At 36.2% G+C, this 23,606-nt stretch overlaps 1 protein-coding gene across 1 annotated transcript in view; it reads left to right on the top strand.

Annotated features, from left to right (window-relative positions):
- ANTXR2 (ANTXR cell adhesion molecule 2) overlaps positions 1–23,606 on the top strand; it is a 161,834-nt gene that overhangs the window by 74,003 nt on the left and 64,225 nt on the right. The window contains exons 13-14 of the mRNA XM_068542777.1: positions 19,233–19,277; positions 20,119–20,211. Coding sequence (XP_068398878.1) covers positions 19,233–19,277; positions 20,119–20,211 — 138 coding nt within the window. The remainder of the gene's footprint in view (positions 1–19,232; positions 19,278–20,118; positions 20,212–23,606) is intronic.

Here is a 23,606-nt window from a genome sequence, read left to right on the forward strand (position 1 = left end):
AAACTTCACAATGGTGGATTTCCTTATTTCATTACTTTGCAATTTCATATAATATTGACCAGAGGGCTCAAAAGCGTCAAAGTGGTATTTTAAAAGGATGCTTGTGAAGACTGAAATGGGCTTCTTTGGGAGGTTGCTAGATGTACTCAAATGAAGTCTCCACCATCACATGGGGTATTATAGAGAGGATTCAATCATCAGGTGGTGAGAATAGATCCGTTCCACCCCTGGGTCTCTGCAGATTGGGCATCATGCAGTATATTTCTTTATGCAAGGCACAGAGGGACACCATTAAGGCGTGTTTTTACGATGTCAGGAGGGCTTCCTATACTCAGAAGCATCATGAATGCTTACTAATTTCTGCAATTTACTTCCTAGAGAGAACCATCTTTATTTTACATTTAGAAATATAGACTGTAGAGCAGCTAGCCCTGAGTATGAGCTTGTATTTAGACCTAGGAATAAATGAATCAGAGCATATGCTTCCTAAAGTAGGTTTAAAAGCAGGGAGAGAGAGAGATTGGTTCAAGATGGTGGAGTAGAAAGACATGCGCTCACTCCCTCTTGCGAGACCACCGGGATCACAACTCACTGCTGAACAGTCATCAACAGGAAGACACTGGAACTCACCAAAAAAGATACCCCACATCCAAAGACAAAGGAGAAGCCACAATGAGATGGTAGGAGGGGCGCAATCAAAACAAAATCAAATCCCATAACTGCTGGGTGGGTGACTCACAGACTGGCGAACACTTATACCACAGAAGTCCACCCACTGGAGTGAAGGTTCTGAGCCCCACGTCAGGCTTCCCAACCTGGGGGTCTGGCGATGGTAGGAGGAATTCCCAGAGAATCAGACTTTGAAGGCTAGCAGGATTTGATTGCAAGACTTTGACGGGTCTCGGGGAAACAGAGACTCCACTCTTGGAGGGCACACACAAAGTAGTGTGTGCATCAGGACCCAGGGGGAGGAGCAGTGACCCCATTGGAGACTGAACCAGACCTACCTACTAGTATTGGAGGGCTCCTGCAGAGGCAGGGGTGGCTGTGTCTCACAGCGGGTACAAGGACACTGGCAACAGAAGTTCTGAGAAATAATCCTTAGTGTGAGGCCTCCCAGAGTCCACCATTAGCCCCACCAAAGGGCCTGTAGGCTCCAGTGCTGGCTCATCTAAGACCAAACAACCAACAGGGAGGGAACTCAGCCCCACCCATCAGCAGACAAGCGGATTAAAGTTTTACTGAGCTCTACCCACCAGAACAACACCCAGCTCTACCCACCACCAGTCCTTCCCATCAGGAAGCTTGCACAAGCCTCTTGGATAGCCTCATCCACCAGAGGGCAGACAGCAGAAGCAAGAAGAACTACAATCCTGCAGCCTGTGGAATGAAAACCACATTCACAGAAAGATAGACAAGATGAAAAGGCAGAGGACTATGTACCAGATGAAGGAACAAGATAAAACCCCAGAAAAACAACTAAATGAAGTGGAGATAGGCAACCTTCCAGAAAAAGAATTCAGAATACTGATAGTGAAGATGATCCAGGACCTCGGAAAAAGAATGGAGGCAAAGATGGAGAAGATGCAAGAAATGTTTAACAAAGACCTAGAAGAATTAAAGAACAAACAAACAGAGATGAATACTACAATAACTGAAATGAAAAATACACTAGAAGGAATCAATAGCAGAATAACTGAGGCAGAAAAACGGATAAGTGACCTGGAAGGCATAAGGGTGGAATTCACTGCTGCGGAACAGAATGAAGAGAAAAGAATGAAAAAAAAATGAAGACAGCCTAAGAAACCTCTGGGACAACATTAAACACACCAACATTCACATTACAGGGATCCCAGAAGGAAAAGAGAGAAAGAAAGCACCTGAGAAAATATTTGAAGAGATTATAGTCGAAAACTTCCCTAACATGGGAAAGGAAATAGCCACCCAAGTCCAGGAAGTGCAGAGAGCCCCAGGCAAGATAAACCCAAGGAGAAACATGCTGAGACACATAGTAATCAAATTGGCAAAAATTAAAGACAAAGAAAAATTATTAAAAGCAACAAGGGAAAAACAACAAATAACATACAAGGGAACTCCCATAAGGTTAACAGCTGATTTCTCAGCAGTAACTCTACAAGCCAGAAGGGAGTGCCATGATATATTTAAAGTGATGAAAGGGAAGAACCTACAACCAAGATTACTCTAACCTGCAAGGATCTCATTCAGATTCGACGGAGAAATCAAAAGCTTTACAGACAAGCAAAAGCTAAGAGAATTCAGCACCACCAAACCAGCTCTACAACAAATGCTAAAGGAACTTGTCTAAGTGGGAAACACAAGAAAAGGACCTACAAAAACAAACCCAAAACAATTAAGAAAATGGTCATAGGAACATACATATCAATAATTACCTTAAATGTGAATGAATTAAATGCTCCAACCAAAAGACACAGGCTCGCTGAATGGATACAAAAACAAGACTCATATATATGCTGTTTACAAGAGACCCACTTGAGACCTAGGGACACATACAGACTGAAAGTGAGGGGATGGAAAAAGATATTCCCTGAAAATGGAAATCAAAAGAAAGCTGGAGTAGCAATACTCATATCAGAAAAAATAGACTTTTAAATAAAGAAAGAGACAAGGAAGGATACTACGTAAAGATCAATGGATCAATCCAAGAAGAAGATATAACAATTATACATCTATGTGCACCCAACATAGGAGCACCACAATACATAAGGCAACTGCTAACAGCTATAAAAGAGGAAATCGACAGTAACACAGTAATAGTGGGGGACTTTATCACCTCACTTACACTGATGGACAGATCATCCAGACTGAAAATTAATAAGGAAACACAAGCTTTAAATGACACAATAGAACAGGTAGATTTAATTGATATTTATAGGACATTCCATCCGAAAACAGCAAATTACACTTTCTTCTCAAGTGCTCATGGAACATTCTCCAGGATAGATCAAATCTTGAGTCACAAATCAAGCCTCAGTAAATTTAAGAAAATTAAAATCATATCAAGCGTCATTTCCGACCACAATGCTATATGATTAGAAATCAATTACAGGGAACACAAAGTAAAAAACACAAACACACGGAGGCTAAACAATACGTTACTAAATAACCAAGAGATCACTGAAGAAATCAAAGAGGAAATAAAAAAATACCTAGAAACAAATGACAATGAAAACATGATGATCCAAAACCCATGGGATGCAGCAAAAGCAGTTCTACGAGGGAAGTTTATAGCAATACAATCTTACGTCAAGAAACAAGAAAAATCCCAAAAAAATATAACCTTACACCAAAAGGAACTAGAGAAAGAAGAACAAATGAAACCCAAAGTTAGTAGAAGGAAAGAAATCAGAAAAGTCAGAGCAGAAATAAATGAAATAGAAACAAAGAAAACAGTAGAAAACATCAATAAAACTAAAAGCTGGTTCTTCGAGAAGATAAACAAAATTGATAAACCTTTAGCCGGACTCATCAAGAAAATGGGGGAGAGGACTCAAATCAATAAAATTAGAAATGAGAAAGGAGAAGTTACAACAGACACCGCAGAGATACAAATCATCCTAAGAGACTACTACAAGCAACTCTATGCCAGTAAAATGCCAATTGTCCATTTCTGGAAGAAATGGACAAATTATTAGAAAGGTATAACCTTCCAAGACTGAACCAGGAAGAAATAGAAAATAGGAACAGACCAATCACAAGTTATGAAATTGAAACTGTGATTAAAAATCTTCCAACAAACAAAAGTCCAGGACCAGATGGCTTCACAGGTGAATTCTATCAAACATTTAGAGAAGAGCTAATAACCATCCTTCTCAAACTCTTACAAAAAATTGCAGAGGAAGGAGCACTCCCAAACTCATTCTACAAGGCTACCATCACCCTGATTCCAAAACCAGACAAAGATATTACAAAAAAAGAAAATTACAGACCAATATCACTGATGAATATAGATGCAAACATCCTCAACAAAATACTAGCAAACAGAATCCAACAGCACATTAAAAGGATCATACACCATGATCAAGTGGGATTTATCCTAGGGATGCAAGGATTCTTCAATATACCCAAATCAATCAGTGTGATACACCATATTAACAAATTGAAGAATGAAAAACATATGATCATCTCAGTAGATGCAGAAAAAGCTTTTGACAAAATTCAACACCCATTTATGATAAAAACTCTCCAGAAAGTGGGCATAGAGGGAACCTAGCTCAACATAATAAAGGCCATATACGACAAACCCACAGCAAACTTCATTCTCAGTGGTTTGAGAGCATTTCCTCTAAGATCACTGAAAGTATTTCCTCTAAGATCAGGACCAAGATAAGGATGTCCACTCTCACCACTAGTATTCAACATAGTTTTGGAAGTCCTGGTGACGGCAATCAGAGAAGAAACAGAAATAAAAGGAATACAAATTGGAAAAGAACTAAAACTGTCACTGATTGCCAATGACATGATATTATACATAGATAATCCTAAAGACGCCACCAGAAAGCTACTAGAGCTAATCAATGAATTTGGTAAAGTTGCAGGAGACAAAATTAATGCACAGAAATCTCTTGCATTCCTATACACTAACAATGAAAGATCAGAAAGAGAAATTAAGGAAACAATCCCAGTCACCATTGCAACAAAAAGAATAAAATACCTAGGAATAAACCTACCTAAGGAGGTAACAGACCTGTGCTCAGAAAACTATAAGACACTGTTGAAGGAAATAAAAATGATGCAAACAGATGGAGAGATATACCATATTCTTGGATTGGAAGAATCAATATTGTGAAAATGACTATTCTACCCAAAGTAATCTACAGATTCAATGCAATCCGTATCAAATTGCCAATGGCATTTTTTTGCAGAACCAGAACAAAAAATCTTAAAATGTGTACGGAGACAAAAAAGACCCCGAATAGCCAAAGCAATTTGGAGGGTAAAAAATGGAGGTGGAGGAATCAGACTCCCTGACTTCAGACTATATTACAAAGCTACAGTAATCAAGACAGTATGATACTGGCACAAAAACAGAAATATAGATCAGTGGAACAGGATAGAAAGCCCAGAGATAATCCCATGCACCTATGGTCAACTAATCTATGACAAAGGAGGCAAGGATATACATTGGAGAAAAGACAGTCTCTTCAATAAGTTGTGCTGGGAAAACTGGAAAGCCTCATATAAAAGAATGAAATTAGAACACTCCTTATCACCGTGTACAAAAATAAACTCAAAATGGATTAAAGACCTAAATGTAAGACCAGACACTATAAAACTCTTAGAGGAAAACACAGGAAGAACACTCTTCGACATAAATCACAGCAAGATCTTTTTTGACCCACCTCCTAGAGTAATGGAAATAAAATAAAAAATAAACAAATGGGACCTAATGAAACTTAAAAGCTTCTGCACAGCAAAGGAAACTATAACCAAGATGGAAAGACAACCCTCAGAAGGGGAGGAAATATTTGCAAACGACTCAATGGACAAAGGATTAATCTCCAAAATATACAAGCAGCTCATACAGCTCAATATTAAAAAAAGAAAACAACCCAATAAAAAAATGGGCAGAAGACCTAAATAGACATCTCTCTAAAGAATACATACAGATGGCCAAGAGGCATATGCAAAGCTGCTCAACATCACTAAGTATTAGAGAAGTGAAAATCAAAACTACAATGAGGTATCACCTCACACCAGTTAGAATGGGCCTCAACAGAAAGTCTACAAACAACAAATGCTGGAGAGGGTGTGGAGAAAAGGGAACCCTCTTGCACTGTTGGTGGGAATGTAAATTGTTACACCATTATGGAGAACAGTATGGAGGTTCCTTAAAAAACTAAAAATAGAATTACCGTATGACCCAGCAATCCCACTACTGGGCATATACCCAGAGAAAACCATAATTTAAAAAGACACATGCACCCCAATGTTCATTGCAGCACTATTTAAAATAGCCAGGTAATGGAAGCAGCCTAAATGCCCATGGACAGACAAATGGACAGGAAGATTTGGTACATATATACAATGGAACATTACTCCACCTTAAAAAGGAACAAAATTAGGTCATTTGTAGAGACTGTCATACAGAGTGAAGTTAAGTCAGAAAGAGAAAAACAAATATTGTATATTAATGCATATGTGTGGAATCTAGAAAAATAGTACAGATGAACCAGTTTGCAAGGCAGAAATAGAGACACAGATGTAGAGGACAAACGTATGGACACCAAGGGTGGAAAGGTGGGGAGAGGTGCGGTGGTGATGGTGTGATGAATTGGGAGATTGAGACTGACATATATACACTAATATGTATAAAATACGTAACTAATAAGAACCTGCCGTATAAAAAAATAATTAAAATAAAATTAAAAAAAAAAAAGCAGGGAGAAGGTAGAGGTAAATTCTGCATTCAGCCCTTAGCAATCTAATATGTGCCAGTCCTGGCTTGGAACTGGGGGTCCAGAAATGACTATCATATGATATGGAAACTCACATTTTAATATGAAACACAGAATAGTGGGCAAAGTGTGAATGGAGGGTTATGGGCACCCCAATAGCAACATGTGTAAAGAACATGAAGGAGGAGGGATTTGCCAGAGTTGAGGGATTGTTTCAGGGAAACCGGATGGAGCTACTGACTCCAAACTGAGTTTTAAATAATGAATAAGATGTTGGCAGTTGATGAGGGACTTTTCACATGAAGTGTGTGTGGAATTACAAGTTATTTGGGCATGCTTTGGGGAGTCCTAGGCTGAGACCAAGTGAGCCAGGGAAAGGGAGCGGTGAAAGATGGTTTAGGATCCAGGCGTGAACCCCATTAAGGAGGGCCTCCTATGTCTTTGAGGAAGTTTGAACTCACCCTAGGGATGAGGAGAAGCCACTGGAAAGATTTGATCACTGTAATCCCCTGAAAGAAGCTTTGCTTGCTGTATGTGGTGCTGAGGTCTGGTCCTGGTGGGGATTAAGTCTTATCCATCTGAGTTCCATCAGCAATTGAAATGCAAAGCCAGTGACAGTGCACCTTAGATGTGGCAGTGGGGAGGAGAGAGGAGCAATGTAGGGGTTGGGGAGTGGGAGGTACAAACTACTGGGTGTAAGATAGGCTACAAGGATGTATTTATTATACAACACAAAGATTATATCCATTATTTTGTAATAACTTTAAATGGAGTGTAACCTTTAAAATTTGTATTAAAAAAGAAATATGGCCTGAGCAAGTATCTCTAACAGAATGTAGAGAGTTGGAGTATAACAAGGAAGCTAAGTGAGCTAGAGAAAAATGAGGAGGTGATGTGAAAAGAAGGGGAAAAGGAGACCATAACCTTGTGAAAATAAAGCTCTTGAGTGTACCAAAAGGTGTTATGGTACAGTTGCAGGATATTTATCTGATTATGTTTAGAGAATATATTTCTGCAGTGTTGTTATTAGCATGTGGTTAGTTAAAAAAATTTTTTTTAATTGGGGTATAGTTGTTTTACAATGTTGTGTTAGTTTCTACTGTACGGCGAAGTGGAGTTCCCTGTGCTATACAGCAGGTTCTCATTAGTTATCTATTTTATACATATTACTTAGTGTATATCTGTTAATCCCAATATCCCAATTCATCCCACCCCACCTTTCCCACCTTGGTGTCCATATGTTTGTTCCCTATGTCTGTGTCTCTATTTCTGACTTTCTAACAGGTTCATCTGTACCATTTTTCTAGATTTCACATATACGCATTAATATACAATATTTGTTTTTCTCTTTCTGACTTACTTCACTCTGTATGACAGTCTCTAAGTCCATCCACGTCTTTACAAACAACCCAATTTTGTTCCCTTTTATGGCTGAGTAATATTCCATTGTATATGTGTACCACATCTTCTTCATCCATTCGTCTGTCGATGGGCATTTAGGTTGCTTCCATGACCTGGCTTTTGTAAATAGTGCTGCAATGAACATTGGGGTGCATGTGTCTTTTTGAATTATGGTTTTCTCTGGGTATATGCCCAATAGTGGGATTGCTGGGTCATATGGTAATTCTACTTTTAGTTTTTTAAGGAGCCTCCATACTGTTCTCCATAGTGGCTGTATCAATTTACATTCCCACCAACAGTGCAAGAGGGTTCCCTTTTGTCCACACCTGCTTGAGCATTTGTTGTTTGTAGATTTCTTTTTTTAACATCAGACTATTCAGATCACCTACTTCTTCCTGCGTGAGTTTTGGCACATTGCATCTGTCAAAGAATTGATCCATTTAATCTGGGTTATCAAATTTGTAGGCATAAAGTTGTTTATAGTATTCTTTTATTATAATGTTAATATCTGTGGAATCTGTATTGATGTCTCCTCTTTCATTTCTTTTTTTTTTCTTTTTTTTGTAGATTTTTTGATGATGGCCATGCTGACTGGTGTGAGGTGATACCTCATTGTAGTTTTGATTTGCATTTCTCTAAGGATTAGTGATGTTGAGCAGCTTTTCATGTTCCACTTGGCCATCTGTATGTCTTCTTTGGAGAAATGTCTATTTAGGTCTTCCACCCATTTTTGGATTGGGTTATTTGTTTTTTTAATATTGAGCTGCATGAGCTGTTTATATATTTTGGAGGTTAATCCTTTGTCCGTTGATTCGTTTGCAAATATTTTCTCCTATTCTGAGGGTTGTCTTTTCGTCTTGTTTATGGTTTCCTTTGCTGTGCAAAAGCTTTGAACTTTCATTAGTTCCCATTTGTTTATTTTTGTTTTTATTTCCATTACTCTAGGAGGTGGATCAAAAAAGATCTTGCTGTGATTTATGTCAAAGAGTGTTCTTCCTATGTTTTCCTCTAAGAGTTTTATAGTGTCTGGCCTTACATTTAGGTCTTTAATCCATTTTGAGTTTATTTTTGTGTATGGTGTTAGGGAGTGTTCTAATTTCATTCTTTTACATGTAGCTGTCCAGTTTTCCCAGCACCACTTATTGAAGAGACTGTCTTTTCTCCATTGTATATCCTTGCCTCCTTTGTCATAGATTAGTTGACCATAGGTGCTTGGATTTATCTCTGGGCTTTCAATCCTGTTCCACTGATCTATATTTCTGTAGCTTAACAATTTTTAGCAGCATTAAGTTATTAGGGATCATTTTGCACTTTATCATTATGAGTAATATTACTTTTTCATGGGAAATGAAATGTATTTATTTCAGCTTGGTGTTTTACAAATTTCTTTGGTTTGATTGTCTTTTAAGTGCTAGGGCCAAATATTGAATCTTTCAACTAAAACATGATTAAACAGCTTAAAATGTCTGTTTTCAGGCACATTTAGATTATGTCAGCAATCACCTCCTTGGGAATCATATGCTCAGGAGCTCTTATCAAGATAGAAATACTGGAGGGAGATGCAAGAGGGAAGAGATATGGGGACATATGTATATGTATAACTGATTCACTTTGTTATAAAGCAGAAACTAACACACCATTGTAAAGCAATTATACTCCAATAAAGATGTTAAAAAAAAAAAAAAAAAGATAGAAATACTGGGAAAAAAGCCCTGAACAGAGGCACCAATGTCTGTCACACATTCTTCATTCAATCATTTCATATTTTTAAAAAATATCTTATGAAATAATTTAACCATTCATTGTTCAGAGATTAAAAGTTCACAGATATTTAATTAATGACTCAGAGATGACAGTGTTACTTATATCTTAAGCAGTGGTTCTCAGGGTTTTTTCTGTTCCTAATAACTGGAAGGCTGTCAGAGTAGTAGCTGTCAGATTGCCATTGGTAGTGCCTCTCTCTGAGGGGAAAGGGTGGTTGGGTGAGACATCTCCAGGGATCAGTATGGTTTAGGAAAGCCCCTCTGATAGGCTCAGTAATGATCCCTAAATATATCCAGGTCTTAATTCCTGGAAACCGTGAATGTTATCTTACATGGCAAAAGGGACTTTGCAGATATGATTAAATTAAGGATCTTGAAATAGGGAGATTATCTAGGATGACCTAGATGGCTCTAAATGCCATCACAAGTGCCGTTATAGGAGGGAGGCAGAGGAGATAAGACCACAGAAGGGGAAAAGGCAGAGTGACCATGGAGGCAGAGACTGAAGTGATGCAGCTTCTAGGCAGGGAATGCTGACAGTCAGCAGAAGCTGGGAGGGGCAAGGAGCAGATACTCCCCTGGCTCCTGAAGAAACAATCAGCTCTTCTACCACCTGATTTTAGCTTTGTAAGACTGTGTTTGGACTCCTGGCATCCAGAACTGTAAGAAAATAAATTTCTGTTGTTTTAAACCACTAAGTTGGTGGTAATTTGTTATAGCTGCATTAAGAAACTAATAGATTTCCTAAATGATTCTGATAATTGCCAGGGTTGAGAATCACTGCTCCGGGCTCTTGATTTGAGGAATTCACATGTAATATGTTTCTAGATCAACTCATTACAAAAACTGTTTATGAAGTACAAGAGATTGTAAGATGGGAGATGGTTCCACAACAAGAGGTTTTAAGATGGTAGATGGTTCCACGGCAATTAAAACCAATGTGCATTCTTTAAAATTAGAATTACCATTCTGTTTTGTTTTGGGTAACTGTAAAGTAAATATGCAATGCTTTATATACTGAGTAGAATTTACTCACTGTTTCAGAGTGACCAGGGATTTGTTGAAGAAACAGGTTTCTAATTTTCAGAAGTATCCAAGGTATATATGTTATTAGAACCTATTGACAGCAAAGCTCCATGGTCAGCTTTCTCAGGGTGCTTGTTATTTGCTGTAAGAGGCCAGAACAATCCCATTCATATTCAGATACATATCACTACTTCAAGATTATGACAGACGAAGACAAATACCGTATGTTTTCACTTATATGTGCAACCTAAAAACAAAGGAACAACTATAGCAAAACAGAAACAGACATAGATACAGAGAACAAACTAGTGGTTGCCAGAGGGGAGAGCGGGGGTGATGTGTGAAATAGGGGAAGGGGATTAAGAGGTTCAAACTACAAGTTATAAAATAAATTATTCATGGGGATGTAATGTACAGCACAGATAAAATAGTCTATAATATTGTTATAAGTGTGTATGGTATAAAAATATTGAATCACTGTGCTGTACACCTGAAACTAATATACTACTGTAAGTCAATTATACTTCAAAAAATTATAATAGTTCCTAGACCTACTATTATATTACATAATTTAATGAATTAATAAAGAAGCACATAGTATTTCTGTATCACAGATTTGGTTTCTTGTTTTTTAAAATAGATTTTTACAGTTATATTTCAATACAATTGGATTCCTTTTAATCCTGTGTATTTTAATTTAGCTTATTTATTCTGGGAAGGGGTTCATAGGTTCACCAGATTGCCAAAGAGGGACATAGAATAAAAAAGGTTAGAGAAAACCCCCTGCAATAGAATATCTGGCCACCAACAATGCTTTTAATATGAGACTTTTAAATTTTTCAATCTTTCAGTTAATTTTAATGAGTATTTTCAAGGATAAAGGAGAGAGATGATATCATTTAAAATGTTGCAGAATTGTGTCCTCTGTGTACCTAGGTTTTCCATGACAAATAGGATCTAAACCAATGATATTTGGAGAACTTTATCTGGTGATAATAATAATAATAATAACAGAACCCTTATGCAAAGCTGGAATTTTAGGTGGTACCATTAGTGAATTACAGAGTATGTTGAGTTTGCAAACTATTCCATAAGGGGGAAAGTTTTCATTTTTGTGTGAAGTTATTTCTCACCATCTGTTTACGAGTCTGTATCCTGCTCATTGAGTATCCTCACATCCATCCTTTACAACCGCTTTTCTATAACAAACATCAGCAGCATCCTTCCTTTTCCCTTAAATTAAAAAAAGGGGGTAGGAGAGGTTAAAAAAAATCATGTACTGAATCATGAGTGAGATATCAGAAAATACAGCTCTTTTCATCATTGTTAGCTTAGAATGTACGTTGAGTTTATGGCAGATCTGTTTTACTATCAGGATGGCAGAACTGACAGTCCTATAGTTGCATCATTTGGAGTAACCAGACATTCTCCAGAATTACAGATGTAAGGCTAATGAGGTGGCAAACAAAGGCTTTCTGGAGTGTTGTCAATTGGAGTGTGTTATCCAGCTGCAAATAAATATCTGAATATGCTGGAAATGATAAATGTTCACTTTGGTCTAGTGTCCTTGGCCAAAGTTCTCCATCCGCAAGGGAAAATTGCAAGCTCATTTTTCCTTAGTGCATTTAAGACATTACAGAAAGATCTCATAAATCTTAATTTAAAAAAAACATTTAAAAAAGTTATCTTTTTAATGCCCATTTTGCTTATAAATAAGTTGAGCTTTCGTGATGAGGATATATCTCACTGGAGCTCTATGGAGTCATTTTCTTAGCCAGCAACAGCTGTGCTGTTCTTTCTAAATAGTAATAATGCTTCTACATTGCACTTGTTTTTTATTGTTGAGGAGGGCTCTTGATGCCTTTATTGAGTTACTTTGAGAGCAGCCTGATTTTTTTTTAGAATGCACAATAAAACAGAAGTAATTTAAAATTTTAATATGCCTTCTTTGCACCATTAATTAAAATGATTTATGTTTGGTTGCCTCCTTGAAATAGTGTGATGTTAGTACTTATTGCTTCCATGGTGATGTTTTCCAACCGAGCATCATTTACAAAACACGGTATCAAACCCTTCCTGGTCTTAGTTTATTTGCTTTGACAGCAGCACCTTTACTTAACTCTGGGAGTATATACTCTCACACTTTTCTTCCTAGTCCTCATTTGGCCTTTAAAATTATATTTATTGTCCAGACTTCCAAGTAGCTATTTATTTGTTCAAAGCAGACTCTTTGAACATTGATGAGTCTGTCAAGGAGGAAAGGAAAGGGAGGTGAGAGAACCTCGACTATATCTTGGTCTGGATGTTGAAAGCACCTAACTTTGCGGGTTTCAGAAAAGGGCTTCCCAAATACTTATGTCAGAGAACTTTGTATTCATGAGAGGAAAGGCGCTACACTTGTTCTCTGATTTTATCAAAAAGAAAGGGAAGAATGAAAGGAAATCCCACATGTATTTTAAACAAGTTTTTGTAAACACTAAGAATGATTTGTCTAAGTCTGTGGGCTCTTAGGCGCTTGGATGACATTGCTGATAAACTGGGCATTTGTTTCTGTCACTGGCAAGAATTGGTTCTGAAATACTACTTGATCTACAGTCGTTATACAGTATCTTTTTTTTTTTTTAATCCAAGGCAGCTCACTGTTGACAGTTCTTTTCACTCTTTTCTGAATATTGGAACATATGATTGCATCAAGCTGGCTGCAGGCTCCTGTACTGACATTTTCTAGCTCAAAGAATGCCCACATCACTCGAACATTTGAAAAGTGTTAATGAGCAGATCAAAAGGACTGTTGCCTGAAGCAGCTAACTTTTTTTTTCTTTAAGAAATCGGCTCTCCTCCAAGCTGAAATCTTCATTCTAACAGCTAAGTAGATGAGATGTAATCCTCCCTGATGATGATAATAACAAATGAAAAAAAAAAACTTGGAGAAGAATCAAAGTCTGCATATGGTTCACAAAGTGGTGAAAGTGTTTTCCAAAATCTTCAATACCGAGCTGAAGGATGCTAAGTGGAAAAAATCCTGGCAACTAGGCAATATTATGCCTTTTAAAATCTGCAAATTCTCATAAAATATGGTGCTTATGAATACATCCTTTTCAAAGATGAATGTATTCTTGCACTATTTAATACAAGAATGGGATTCTCATGACTGTTATTTTTAATGTATTTGGACCAACAGTCAGGTTTCCTTTTCTCCTGCACTAATTTTACTGAAATGTAGAAATATCAGTGGACACAGACTTTTGCCATTTTTGGCTTTGGGGCTGAATGGCTTCAGATTATTTTCACTCTCCTTTGTTACTTATGAAGCTGTGTGGTAGAACGGAGAGAGGGAGCATTTTGAAACATCACACACACACAAAAAACTTATTTCCTCTTCCAACATTTCTAGGGCAATGATGGTGGGCATATGAATGAATATGTTATGTCCTTATAAAATGGGGAAGATAACATCTATCTCACACAGTTACCATAAATATTGATCTATATCTGTCTATATCCATCTATCCATCTGTCTATCTATCTATCCATCCATCTATCTAACCATCCATCCATGCATGCATCCCAGCAAGTAATAAACTCTCAACACATCTTAAGCCTTTTCTCCTGCACCCTTTCCCTTTGCAATCCAAACCTTATTTTAAAAGGATGTCATGTGGCAGAGGAAGTTGAACCCAGAGTTTCGAGGAAGATGGACCCGTTGAAATACTAATTCTAATGTTTTCTCTTTGTGTATCCTTGGACAAGTTACTGAATTCAGGCCTCCCTCTCCTTGTATTTAAAATAAGCATAGTAACTGCATAGGATTACTATGAAAATGAGAGAAATATAAGAGTGCGTGGCATATGGCAGCACCAATAAATGTCATTATTGTTAATAGTATTAACAGCACACAGATGAGCCTTTGCTCTGCTTCAGTTTCTGAAAGTGCTGTTATTTGTTGTGGTGGTGGTGGTATCTCTTAATCTACTAGGTCAAAATTTGATTTATGTAGAGTATTAAGGGTTTTGTTTTCATTGTTAACAATGTAGAAAATATACTTGCCAGGATTTCAAAATTGATTTAAATTTATAATAAGCAATGCACTTAGTCATACATAAGATTAATTACACATTATTGGAAAAACAAACCCTAAAGTTCTTTTCTGGAATAAGGTGAATACAAATGTATGTAGACATATGGCCTACTTAATTATGTAAAGGCATAGAAGAAAAAGACTTGGTGGAAATATTGTGATATGTATTTTGTTTTATCATTCTATTAGAATTTTCATTTTGGAAAGGACCTACAGTGAATCAAATTTATTTCCCAAATGAAGAAACTTAGCATGGTCTTACATTTTCCCATCTGTCTTTGAGTTCATTAGCTCTCTGACTTTACTGGTTGAAAGAGAAATTTGATACTTCATTTTCTTTGGAACTAGCAATATTTTAGTTTCATGGAAATCTTTCTCTATTGGTTATCATTTATATCTTTTTTTTCCCCTCCGTATTTTTCTTATAAATTTAGAGGTTGGCTATGAGCCTTTGCAAACATTCTCAGCTAGTTCCTTCAGCTCACTTTCAATCATATTTTTAGTATCTGTTGTTTGCAGAGCACTTTATTAAGTGCTGTGATATTTTCAAAGAGGGAGAAATGATACTGCCCCTAAGAAATCTACAGTTTTGAGGGGTAATTGACAAATTCCAAAATAAACATATAAACCCAAACTGATGAAGCATGAATTGTTCAACTGTGCAGCACATATATTGTTAGAAGTTTTAAAGCTTCTAGGTAAAGCAATGGAAAGTTGGTAGACTACTCTGTAATGACTGGATGGGAGTTAATATGGAAATGGTCATGTTTTGGGGGGTAGCAAAGGGATCTTCAGTCAGCCTGGAGTTAGAGGTACACGTGCAGGGATGTTTATACATAGGGTGTTAGGGTTGAACTATACCGTGCTGAGGCATTTGAACAATGACAGTTCAAGAGGTGGCTCATGTAGATGTACTGAAAAAGGAGTTTGCATTTTCCAGGTTGTGGCTTATGATAACAGATAAAGAGTCTCTGATAAAGAAGGCAAAGATGCCTCTCATTATCGTGCTGTGAGTTTGTCACCAGTGGTCATATGAGGATTTTAAATTGAGACTCAGTTTACCCATATTAATGCTAAAACTTGATGCTATGCAGGATAATCAGCATGATAAATATGACATGAAAAAGGCAGTGTTATGGAGGGGGATGTTCAGTAATTCTTAGGAGATATAACATAGAACAGGGTTGGGGATACTGTTTAAGTCCTCAGAAATTTCTATATCAGTACAAGATGTACACGTAATAAGCAGAGTAAATTTGAAATCCTCACAAGGAAATGAAAATGAGTTCGGGTACATTATACTCAGACTTAGTGGAATGAAGGATGTACCTTGGGCTTTTTCTAGTGAGAGAACTCTGGAGAGCACTTTATGGTAGTTTGCAAAACTGAGCGGTAAGCTTCTTCCCAAAATTCGGTAATTCCTCGAGTTCAGTTGTGGCCACTGGAACCTTTGATCCATTTTGACTAGAGAAACAATCAATTGAACTTCTGTTAGAAGAATAGTGACCTGGCTACATAGGTTAGAATGAAGGATGAGTTAGAGATAGAGGAACAAGCTAGAGGTCTAATTTAGCTACAAATAAAACATGTAGACATTGATGCCAAAATAAAGCTATGGTAATTATAGACTATCAATCAATGTTATCAATATGTTATTAGTTAAAATGCATAGAATCAAAGTGAGGATTGCTGGGGTGCATCTGTTTTGCCTGAGCACCATGCATTTAATTATAATGGATCAGCCACACTTAAAATGCTATTTATCAGTTCTGGAAACCACACTTTGAGATATTGTTCAAATGAATATATACTGAAGAAACTGACCAAGATGACCCAATAACTCAGACCGTTATGCAAAAAATGGTTGTGATGTTTAGCTTCCAGATGTGTAAGTTCAATAGATATATGGTTATTATCCAAGTATTCAAAAATAGGAACTGCTCTTTTCTGGAATTAAAAATAGTTGTGTGTATGCATGTGTTTCCACACTCTAGGCTCAGGACTAAAGGGTGGAAACTACGGAGAAGGAGGCTTTGGCTTCTTTTGGGGGAAAATTTTTCAAATGATGTGAGTTCCTTGCCAAAGGAATAAATTGCTTTGTGAAGTTGTGAATTACTCTTTATTGCAGGAATTCAAACATAGTTGGACAACAGCTAGCTGGGAATTTTTCAGAATAATGAAGTTTTGGTTGGATGTGTATTGGAGAAGTTGAAAAATATTGTACTAGATATTTTTTAGGTCCAGAGATCTTGAGTTCATGATTTTAGGTAGTGATAGTAGGAATGGAATGCAAAGAATCCTTCCTTCTTCCCGTGATCTTCCTTCCTTTCTCCTCCTCTCCCTTTATCCCTTCCTCTATCTTTTTTTTTCTCTTTCCCACTTTCTTCCTTTTTCTCTCTTCCTAACTTCCCTTCTTTCCTTCCTTTGTGCTAGACACTCTACTAAGTACTGGGAATACAGTGAGGAACAAAGCAGACATAAAATCCATCCTCTTAGAAGTTACAGTGTTTTGGAATTAGATAAAATTATCAATTGTGACCAATGCTAGGGGAGAACAAATAGGCATCTGTACATATTAAGGTAATCTGATCTGCTTTGAGAGGATTGGGGGAATTCATGGTGGGGGGGAAGAAAAGAGGAAAAGATAGAAGAGGGAGAGGGAGAGAGAGAGAGAAGAATATTTCAAAGAATCTTTTGAACATGGTAAATGATTTGGTGAAGTCATTTAGAAGTGAGAATAAATTATAGATTATGAGAAAATTTTAAGGCTGCAACTTTAAGGAAAGAGTGATTTACTTGAAAGAAACAAGGAAGATAGGAAGAAGAGTTGGCTCTTAAATGAAGCTTATTAGGTTGATTTTGACCTTGTTGACTGTGAAATATTGATAGATCTGGTTTTCATTGATTGATTTTGGACGTGCAGGTTGATAATATGAGTGCTTCCTTTTTATAAAGGAAATGCACCTGTAGCTTGATAACCTTTATTTTATTTTACCACAGTATTATTTTAAATCTTTATCCTCTCCTGGCATTTGTTTCTGGGCTAAATGTAAAACTTCACAGATTTCTATCCTTCAATATCAGTAAAAAGAACTGGGATTTTATGTTTATTGATAAGACAAAATTGAATTAAACAGAAGGGTTAAATAGAAGTAACAGCATTTCTTGTAGCATTCAAAAGTTTGAATGCTACAATGAGTTAGTTCAAGATTCATTCAGATTAAATTACTGTCCAGTTATATCTATGTAATTGTAGTTACTGTTTGCATTTTTTTCCTGAGATTTAGATCTAAACTAAAATTTGATGATGAAAGTAATATATATGAAGAAAATTATGAGTCAATTCTCTAAACATTATCAGTAACAACAAAAAAAACTTTCATTATGGAAAATTTCAAACATATACAAAGAGACAAAGTGAAATAATGAATCTCCCATGTCTACTTAGTTTCAATGATTCTCAATTTATGGCTGAATTTATTTCATATATAACCTCTTTACTTCCCCACCCCAAATTATTTTGATGAAATATCAGAATTATATCATTTAATCTAGAAATGTTTCAGTATATATCTTTAAAATATATGCAGTCTTTAAAAAACATATTCATGATAATAGGAATATACCTGAACAGTAGTAATAATTCTTTGATGATATTCATTTTCAGAGCTACTATTGTTTTAAAATTTTAAAAATTTAATAACATAATTGAAACATTTGACCTTAGATGAAGTGAAGCAGTTATATTTTCAAACAGTTTTTCTTCTTAGTATAGAGACTTGGATGTGTACTTGAATTATCAGACACTACTGGCACTTGGTCAGTAATTTTCTATCATGATGGTATGAAAGTCCAGATACCCCAGTACCAGTAAAGGTCATTTAAGTTTGATCTCAGTCTGTATTCCTCTCACATAAAGAATTAACCACATCAAATTTCATGAAATAATATATTGAGTAATGATTCACAGGAAAGGACTCTTGGCTAAGAGGTTGATTTGTTTCTAGGTTAAAAGGTGGGGAAAGAGAGTATGTTAATTTCTCTATTCTCGCATCCAAAGCAAGCTAACTTTGTATTGTCAATTTGTGAAAAAGTCAGTGAATCAAAGCAGGAAGACTTAGTAAATTCCTACTCCATTTGAGGGGACATACTGTAATCCAGTGAAAAATGTTTGCATTAGAAGAGCCACTTAGTGAAAGGTATTTGACAATTTTTGCTCTTGTTATTTACCTGAAAACTGAAGCTATATCTATATCATAAAGATAAAATGAATGAATGTGCTAGTTAGCTAGCTAGTTAGTCAAAAAAAACCTAGTAGTTGCTAGTTAGTCCAAAGCTAGTTACAAACAAGCCCAGGTTCAAAAGGGGGGCATATGTTTTGGGAGGCTAGGTTCATCTGAGACATCTTTGGTGCCACAACAGTATTTTACTAATCTAATTATTTTTATACATCCTTTCTGTCTCCTCCCTGTGACACTGAAGTTTCTGCATTTGATTGTTTTTTTGGTTTTGTTTTTTTTGGTACAGGTTATCAAGGATCCTCCTCCACCACCACCCTCTGCGCCAAAAGAGGTAAATGAGTGCCTAATAAGTGATGTGGGTGTATTTAGATATTATCCCTAATTTGATCAATTACATTGTTATTAGATAACTGTGATACCTATGTATTGACTTTTGAAATTATGAAAATCAATTATATTTTGTCTTCTCATGATTTCTTTCATGTGCTAGAGGAACGGGACCTTCACACGTTGATAAACATAGACTAGCCATCAGGATCAATAGTACATAGAGATTTAATTTACTTTTTATAGCAATATATCAATAGTTCTGCTGTCACTTGTCTTATTTACAAAAAGTTGGAAGATCCAAGCTGGCAGTTTAAGGATATTATTACTTTCTTCAAAATGATTATTACTTTTACATTACTCTGTTAGCCAAAATTGTGTTAACAACAGAAAATATGGTGGTGTGCATTTTCAAAGCTTCTCAACTACCTATCTTTTCAGTACAAATTTCACAGAGTTTAAATTTACACATACATTGAGGCTTTAAATGATCATTGAAATGCGGTCCTAATTTTAATGTTTTATCTTCTTAACTATGAAGTGATGAATAAATCTGGAAAAACCAAATGATGCTCATAGTTAAGGAGCAACTTCTGGTAGCCTAGTGAAATAAGGTAGATTCCTCAAATTGTGGAATGGAAGGAGTCCTCATATTCTGTAGAACCTCACTTGAAATTTATGCACATAAGCATAAGTACATCCACATGTGCTACATATAATTTTTACTATATTTCTTCCATATCAGTGTCATTATTTGGAAAAATATTTAAATGTGAGTTGGTTCTGACTAAGCAATATTTTAAGAAATTAATTAAACTCAGTTTTAAAAACTTGTGTCCACATAGGAGGAAGAAGAACCTCTGCCTACCAAGAAATGGCCAACCGTGGATGCTTCTTATTATGGTGGTCGAGGGGTTGGAGGAATTAAAAGAATGGAGGTTGGTATCTTAAAAAAAAATTAGAAGCTGCTAATCTAGGATATGTATTTTTAGAACTATCAAGCCATGGAAAGTGTACTTTTCACAACTCAGTATCCTAATATCATCCGTTTTTACTTAACACTAGGTCTTTTTTGGACAATTTTTTTCTATGGAATAATCCTAGCCATTTCAGAACTATTCAAGAAGAACTGACTTCATTAGTCAAAGAACTACATTGATAAGATGTCTGAATTCTAAAGGGCAAAGGAAAATTAGGGTTTCTTTTTACTATTTTGGAAAAAATTACTACGGAGAACATCAACTTTGAAGAAGCCAGCTACTTAAAGTTGCAACAATGCTTGTCTTTGAAAAGATCCAATAGTTAAGTACTATTTGAGGAGAAAAATATTAAAATATTCAATATCATGGATAAGACCCTATCACAAATGTAGAGGAAGTACATTTAAGGCTTTTTTTTTTTTTTTACAGGTTTTAGTTACCACTTATGAATAATCAAAATTAATATTAAATATCATTTATAGACTATTAAATTTTTAGACTGGCAAAACATGTGGACTATAATTGAACTTAAATATTATATCTTGAAGATGAAATGAGGTCTTCTTACCACCACAGAAATATTTTTCAAAGTGATGGATTAATTAATAATAAGCAAGCACTGTCAGCACTGAGCCCTTAACAACAGCATAGATAGGCCAACATCCCTCCCGGAGGAGAGATTGGAGGAATTTTCTCATGATATGGTGACTTTATTATTAAACACAGATCCTGGCATTTCTTTCTTATTAGTTATTCTTTAATTTTATTTCTTGATAAGAAAGAGTTTTTATGTGTTTTGCAATCTTTGCACATCTCCTACTGTCATATCTGCTTTGTCCCATTACTGCCAGCAAAAATCAATAAGCTGGGCTTCCCTGGTGGCACAGTGGTTGAGAATCTGCCTGCCAATGCAGGGCACACGGGTTCGAGCCCTGGTCTGGGAAGATCCCACATGCCGCGGAGCAAATGGGCCCGTGAGCCGCAGCTACTGAGCCTGCGCGTCTGGAGCCTGTGCTCCGCAACAAGAGGCCGCGACAGTGAGAGGCCCGCGCACCGCGATGAAGAGTGGCCCCCGCTTGCCGCAACTAGAGAAGGCCCTCGCACAGAAACGAAGACCCAACACACCCAAAAATAAATAAATAAATTAATTAATTTTAAAAAAATCAATAAGCTAATTAACAACCTCACAACTGTTGCAATTTTCTTTTCTTTCTTTCTTTTTTTTTTTTTATTTTTTTGTTGTGCCATGTGGCATGCAGGATCTTAGTTCCCCCACCAGGGATCAAACCCGTGTCCCCTGGAGTGGAAGCGTGGAGTCTTAACCACTGGACCACCAGGGAAGTCCCACAATTTTCTCTTTTTATATATTTCAATAAAATTCAGATTCCCGAGGAGAATTTCCCATTTTCAGCATAAATTTCAGTACTCTTCAAAAGAAGCCCAGACTTAACTTAGATGACTGTCATTACTAAAGTGGTTAAGTCATCTGATAGTGATTCTCATTTTCTTGACCACATTAGATCTTAAAATAATGCACATTTCCCTAAGAGCTTGCCACTTTATTGCTGAAATATCTTCTGAGACAGGTACCTCATTGCCAATAAGCCATGGAAAAGGCAGGTGCTAGAACTTACTACATTTGTCTTTTGGAGAAAATATTGCTTCTGTGTTTGCAGGTGGGTAATTGGGAATATCAAGCAGTACAAAAGAACATGGTGAGGCTAGCTCTTGTTGCTTGAGATGGAAGGAAGGTATTTTCCTTTCATTTGCCTTTGTTGTGTCATTCTAGGATTGGAGAGGTTAGGGAGAGTGTGGATTGGATGTCCCTACGTATATAAAAAATACAATTGTAAATAAAATCGTTACATGTGAATATGCAGATATAATCTGTCATAGCTTATTTTTAGTTTATTTAGTCTCATTCCAAAATGTGTGTATAAAAAGATGTATGCAGGGGGAAAAGGGTTTGACAGGAAATAGCACAACATGTTAGTAGCATTCTCTGAATGGAGTGATTTTCAATTTGTGTTATATATTTCCCTGTTTGTTCCCAACTTATTTGACAGTGAGCATGTACTAATTTATATTCAGAATAATAAACTTAATTCCATTTTGAAATCCACACATATAAAATACCACATGACAATGAGATTCAGATATATTAGTTCTTGCTAAAAACACGAGGAATTGTGGCAGATTTTTGTTACTCCAATATTCCATGTTCCAAAGATTAAGATCTCTTTCTACAGAAAAGAAAAGTTTATGCATGAGCTCCTGAATTGGTTCTGAGTTAAAAGGCATATTATTGGAATATGGTCAAGAAAGCCAAGGGCCCATGAACATTCTTGAGTAACTCACATTTCACATTTTAAGAGTTATTGACTCTTTTACTTAAAATGTAAAATTTAATTTAATTCAAATTTAATTGAAATTTATTTATTTGTGTTTTAGTTACTGACGCTTAATTAATGTGAAATTATATTGCCCTAGCTTTTTAGCTGAAGAAAATTTATGAGAAGGACTCACCCACTTTCAATAAATCAGAGTCCATTTTAGCCATGGATAATTTTGGCTACATTTTATGTAGTACTCCATCAATGAAATGGAAATGGGAATGAGAATGAAGAAAAAAATGAGAAAGTAAATGTGGGCTTCACAAAGGGGAAACACGATACATAAAAATACACAATAAAAAATAAACTGAGGGACTTCCCTGGCGGTACAGTGGTTAAGACTTCATGCTTCCACTATAAGGGGCACAGGTTCAATCCCTGGTCAGGGAACTAGGATCCCATATGCCACACAGTGAGGCCAAAAAAAAACAAAGAAAAAAATAAACTAGGAATTAAGTGCCTTTAGACTTTTTCAAACATCAACTAATTTAAACTTGGAGAGGAAAAATAGAAAACATAACTTGTTTTAAAACCGTGCCTATTCAAACCTGAAAAGTATTTTCCTTAAAAAAAATTCCGCAGTTTAAACTGTGGAAAGTGAAAGGAATTATAGAAATTATGAGCACATCTGAACTAAAGAATAAATCTTCATAACTCAATGTTATTTTAAGCCAGTATAGGGATTTTACCTAGAAATTTTTTCTTCCTCCTAAATATTTAAACACTATCATAATCGCAGTTTGCAGAAAGCTGGAACTGAGCTGATGTTAATAACAGCTGTTAGCACAACTGATCCACAATACCTAATGGCTTCAAATGTGTGTTTCTGCCAGTTCCGCGTGAAACTGTTTTTGTTTCTTTTCTCAATTCTGAAATTGCTCCTTTATGATACAACCTCCAAATATGCTGTGGAAATTATGGAATTTCATTGTTTATCATTAAAGCCAAGCAGAATTGGAA

Source organism: Eschrichtius robustus, chromosome 4, assembly GCF_028021215.1.
Source record: "Eschrichtius robustus isolate mEscRob2 chromosome 4, mEscRob2.pri, whole genome shotgun sequence".
Lineage (NCBI taxonomy): Eukaryota > Metazoa > Chordata > Mammalia > Artiodactyla > Eschrichtiidae > Eschrichtius > Eschrichtius robustus.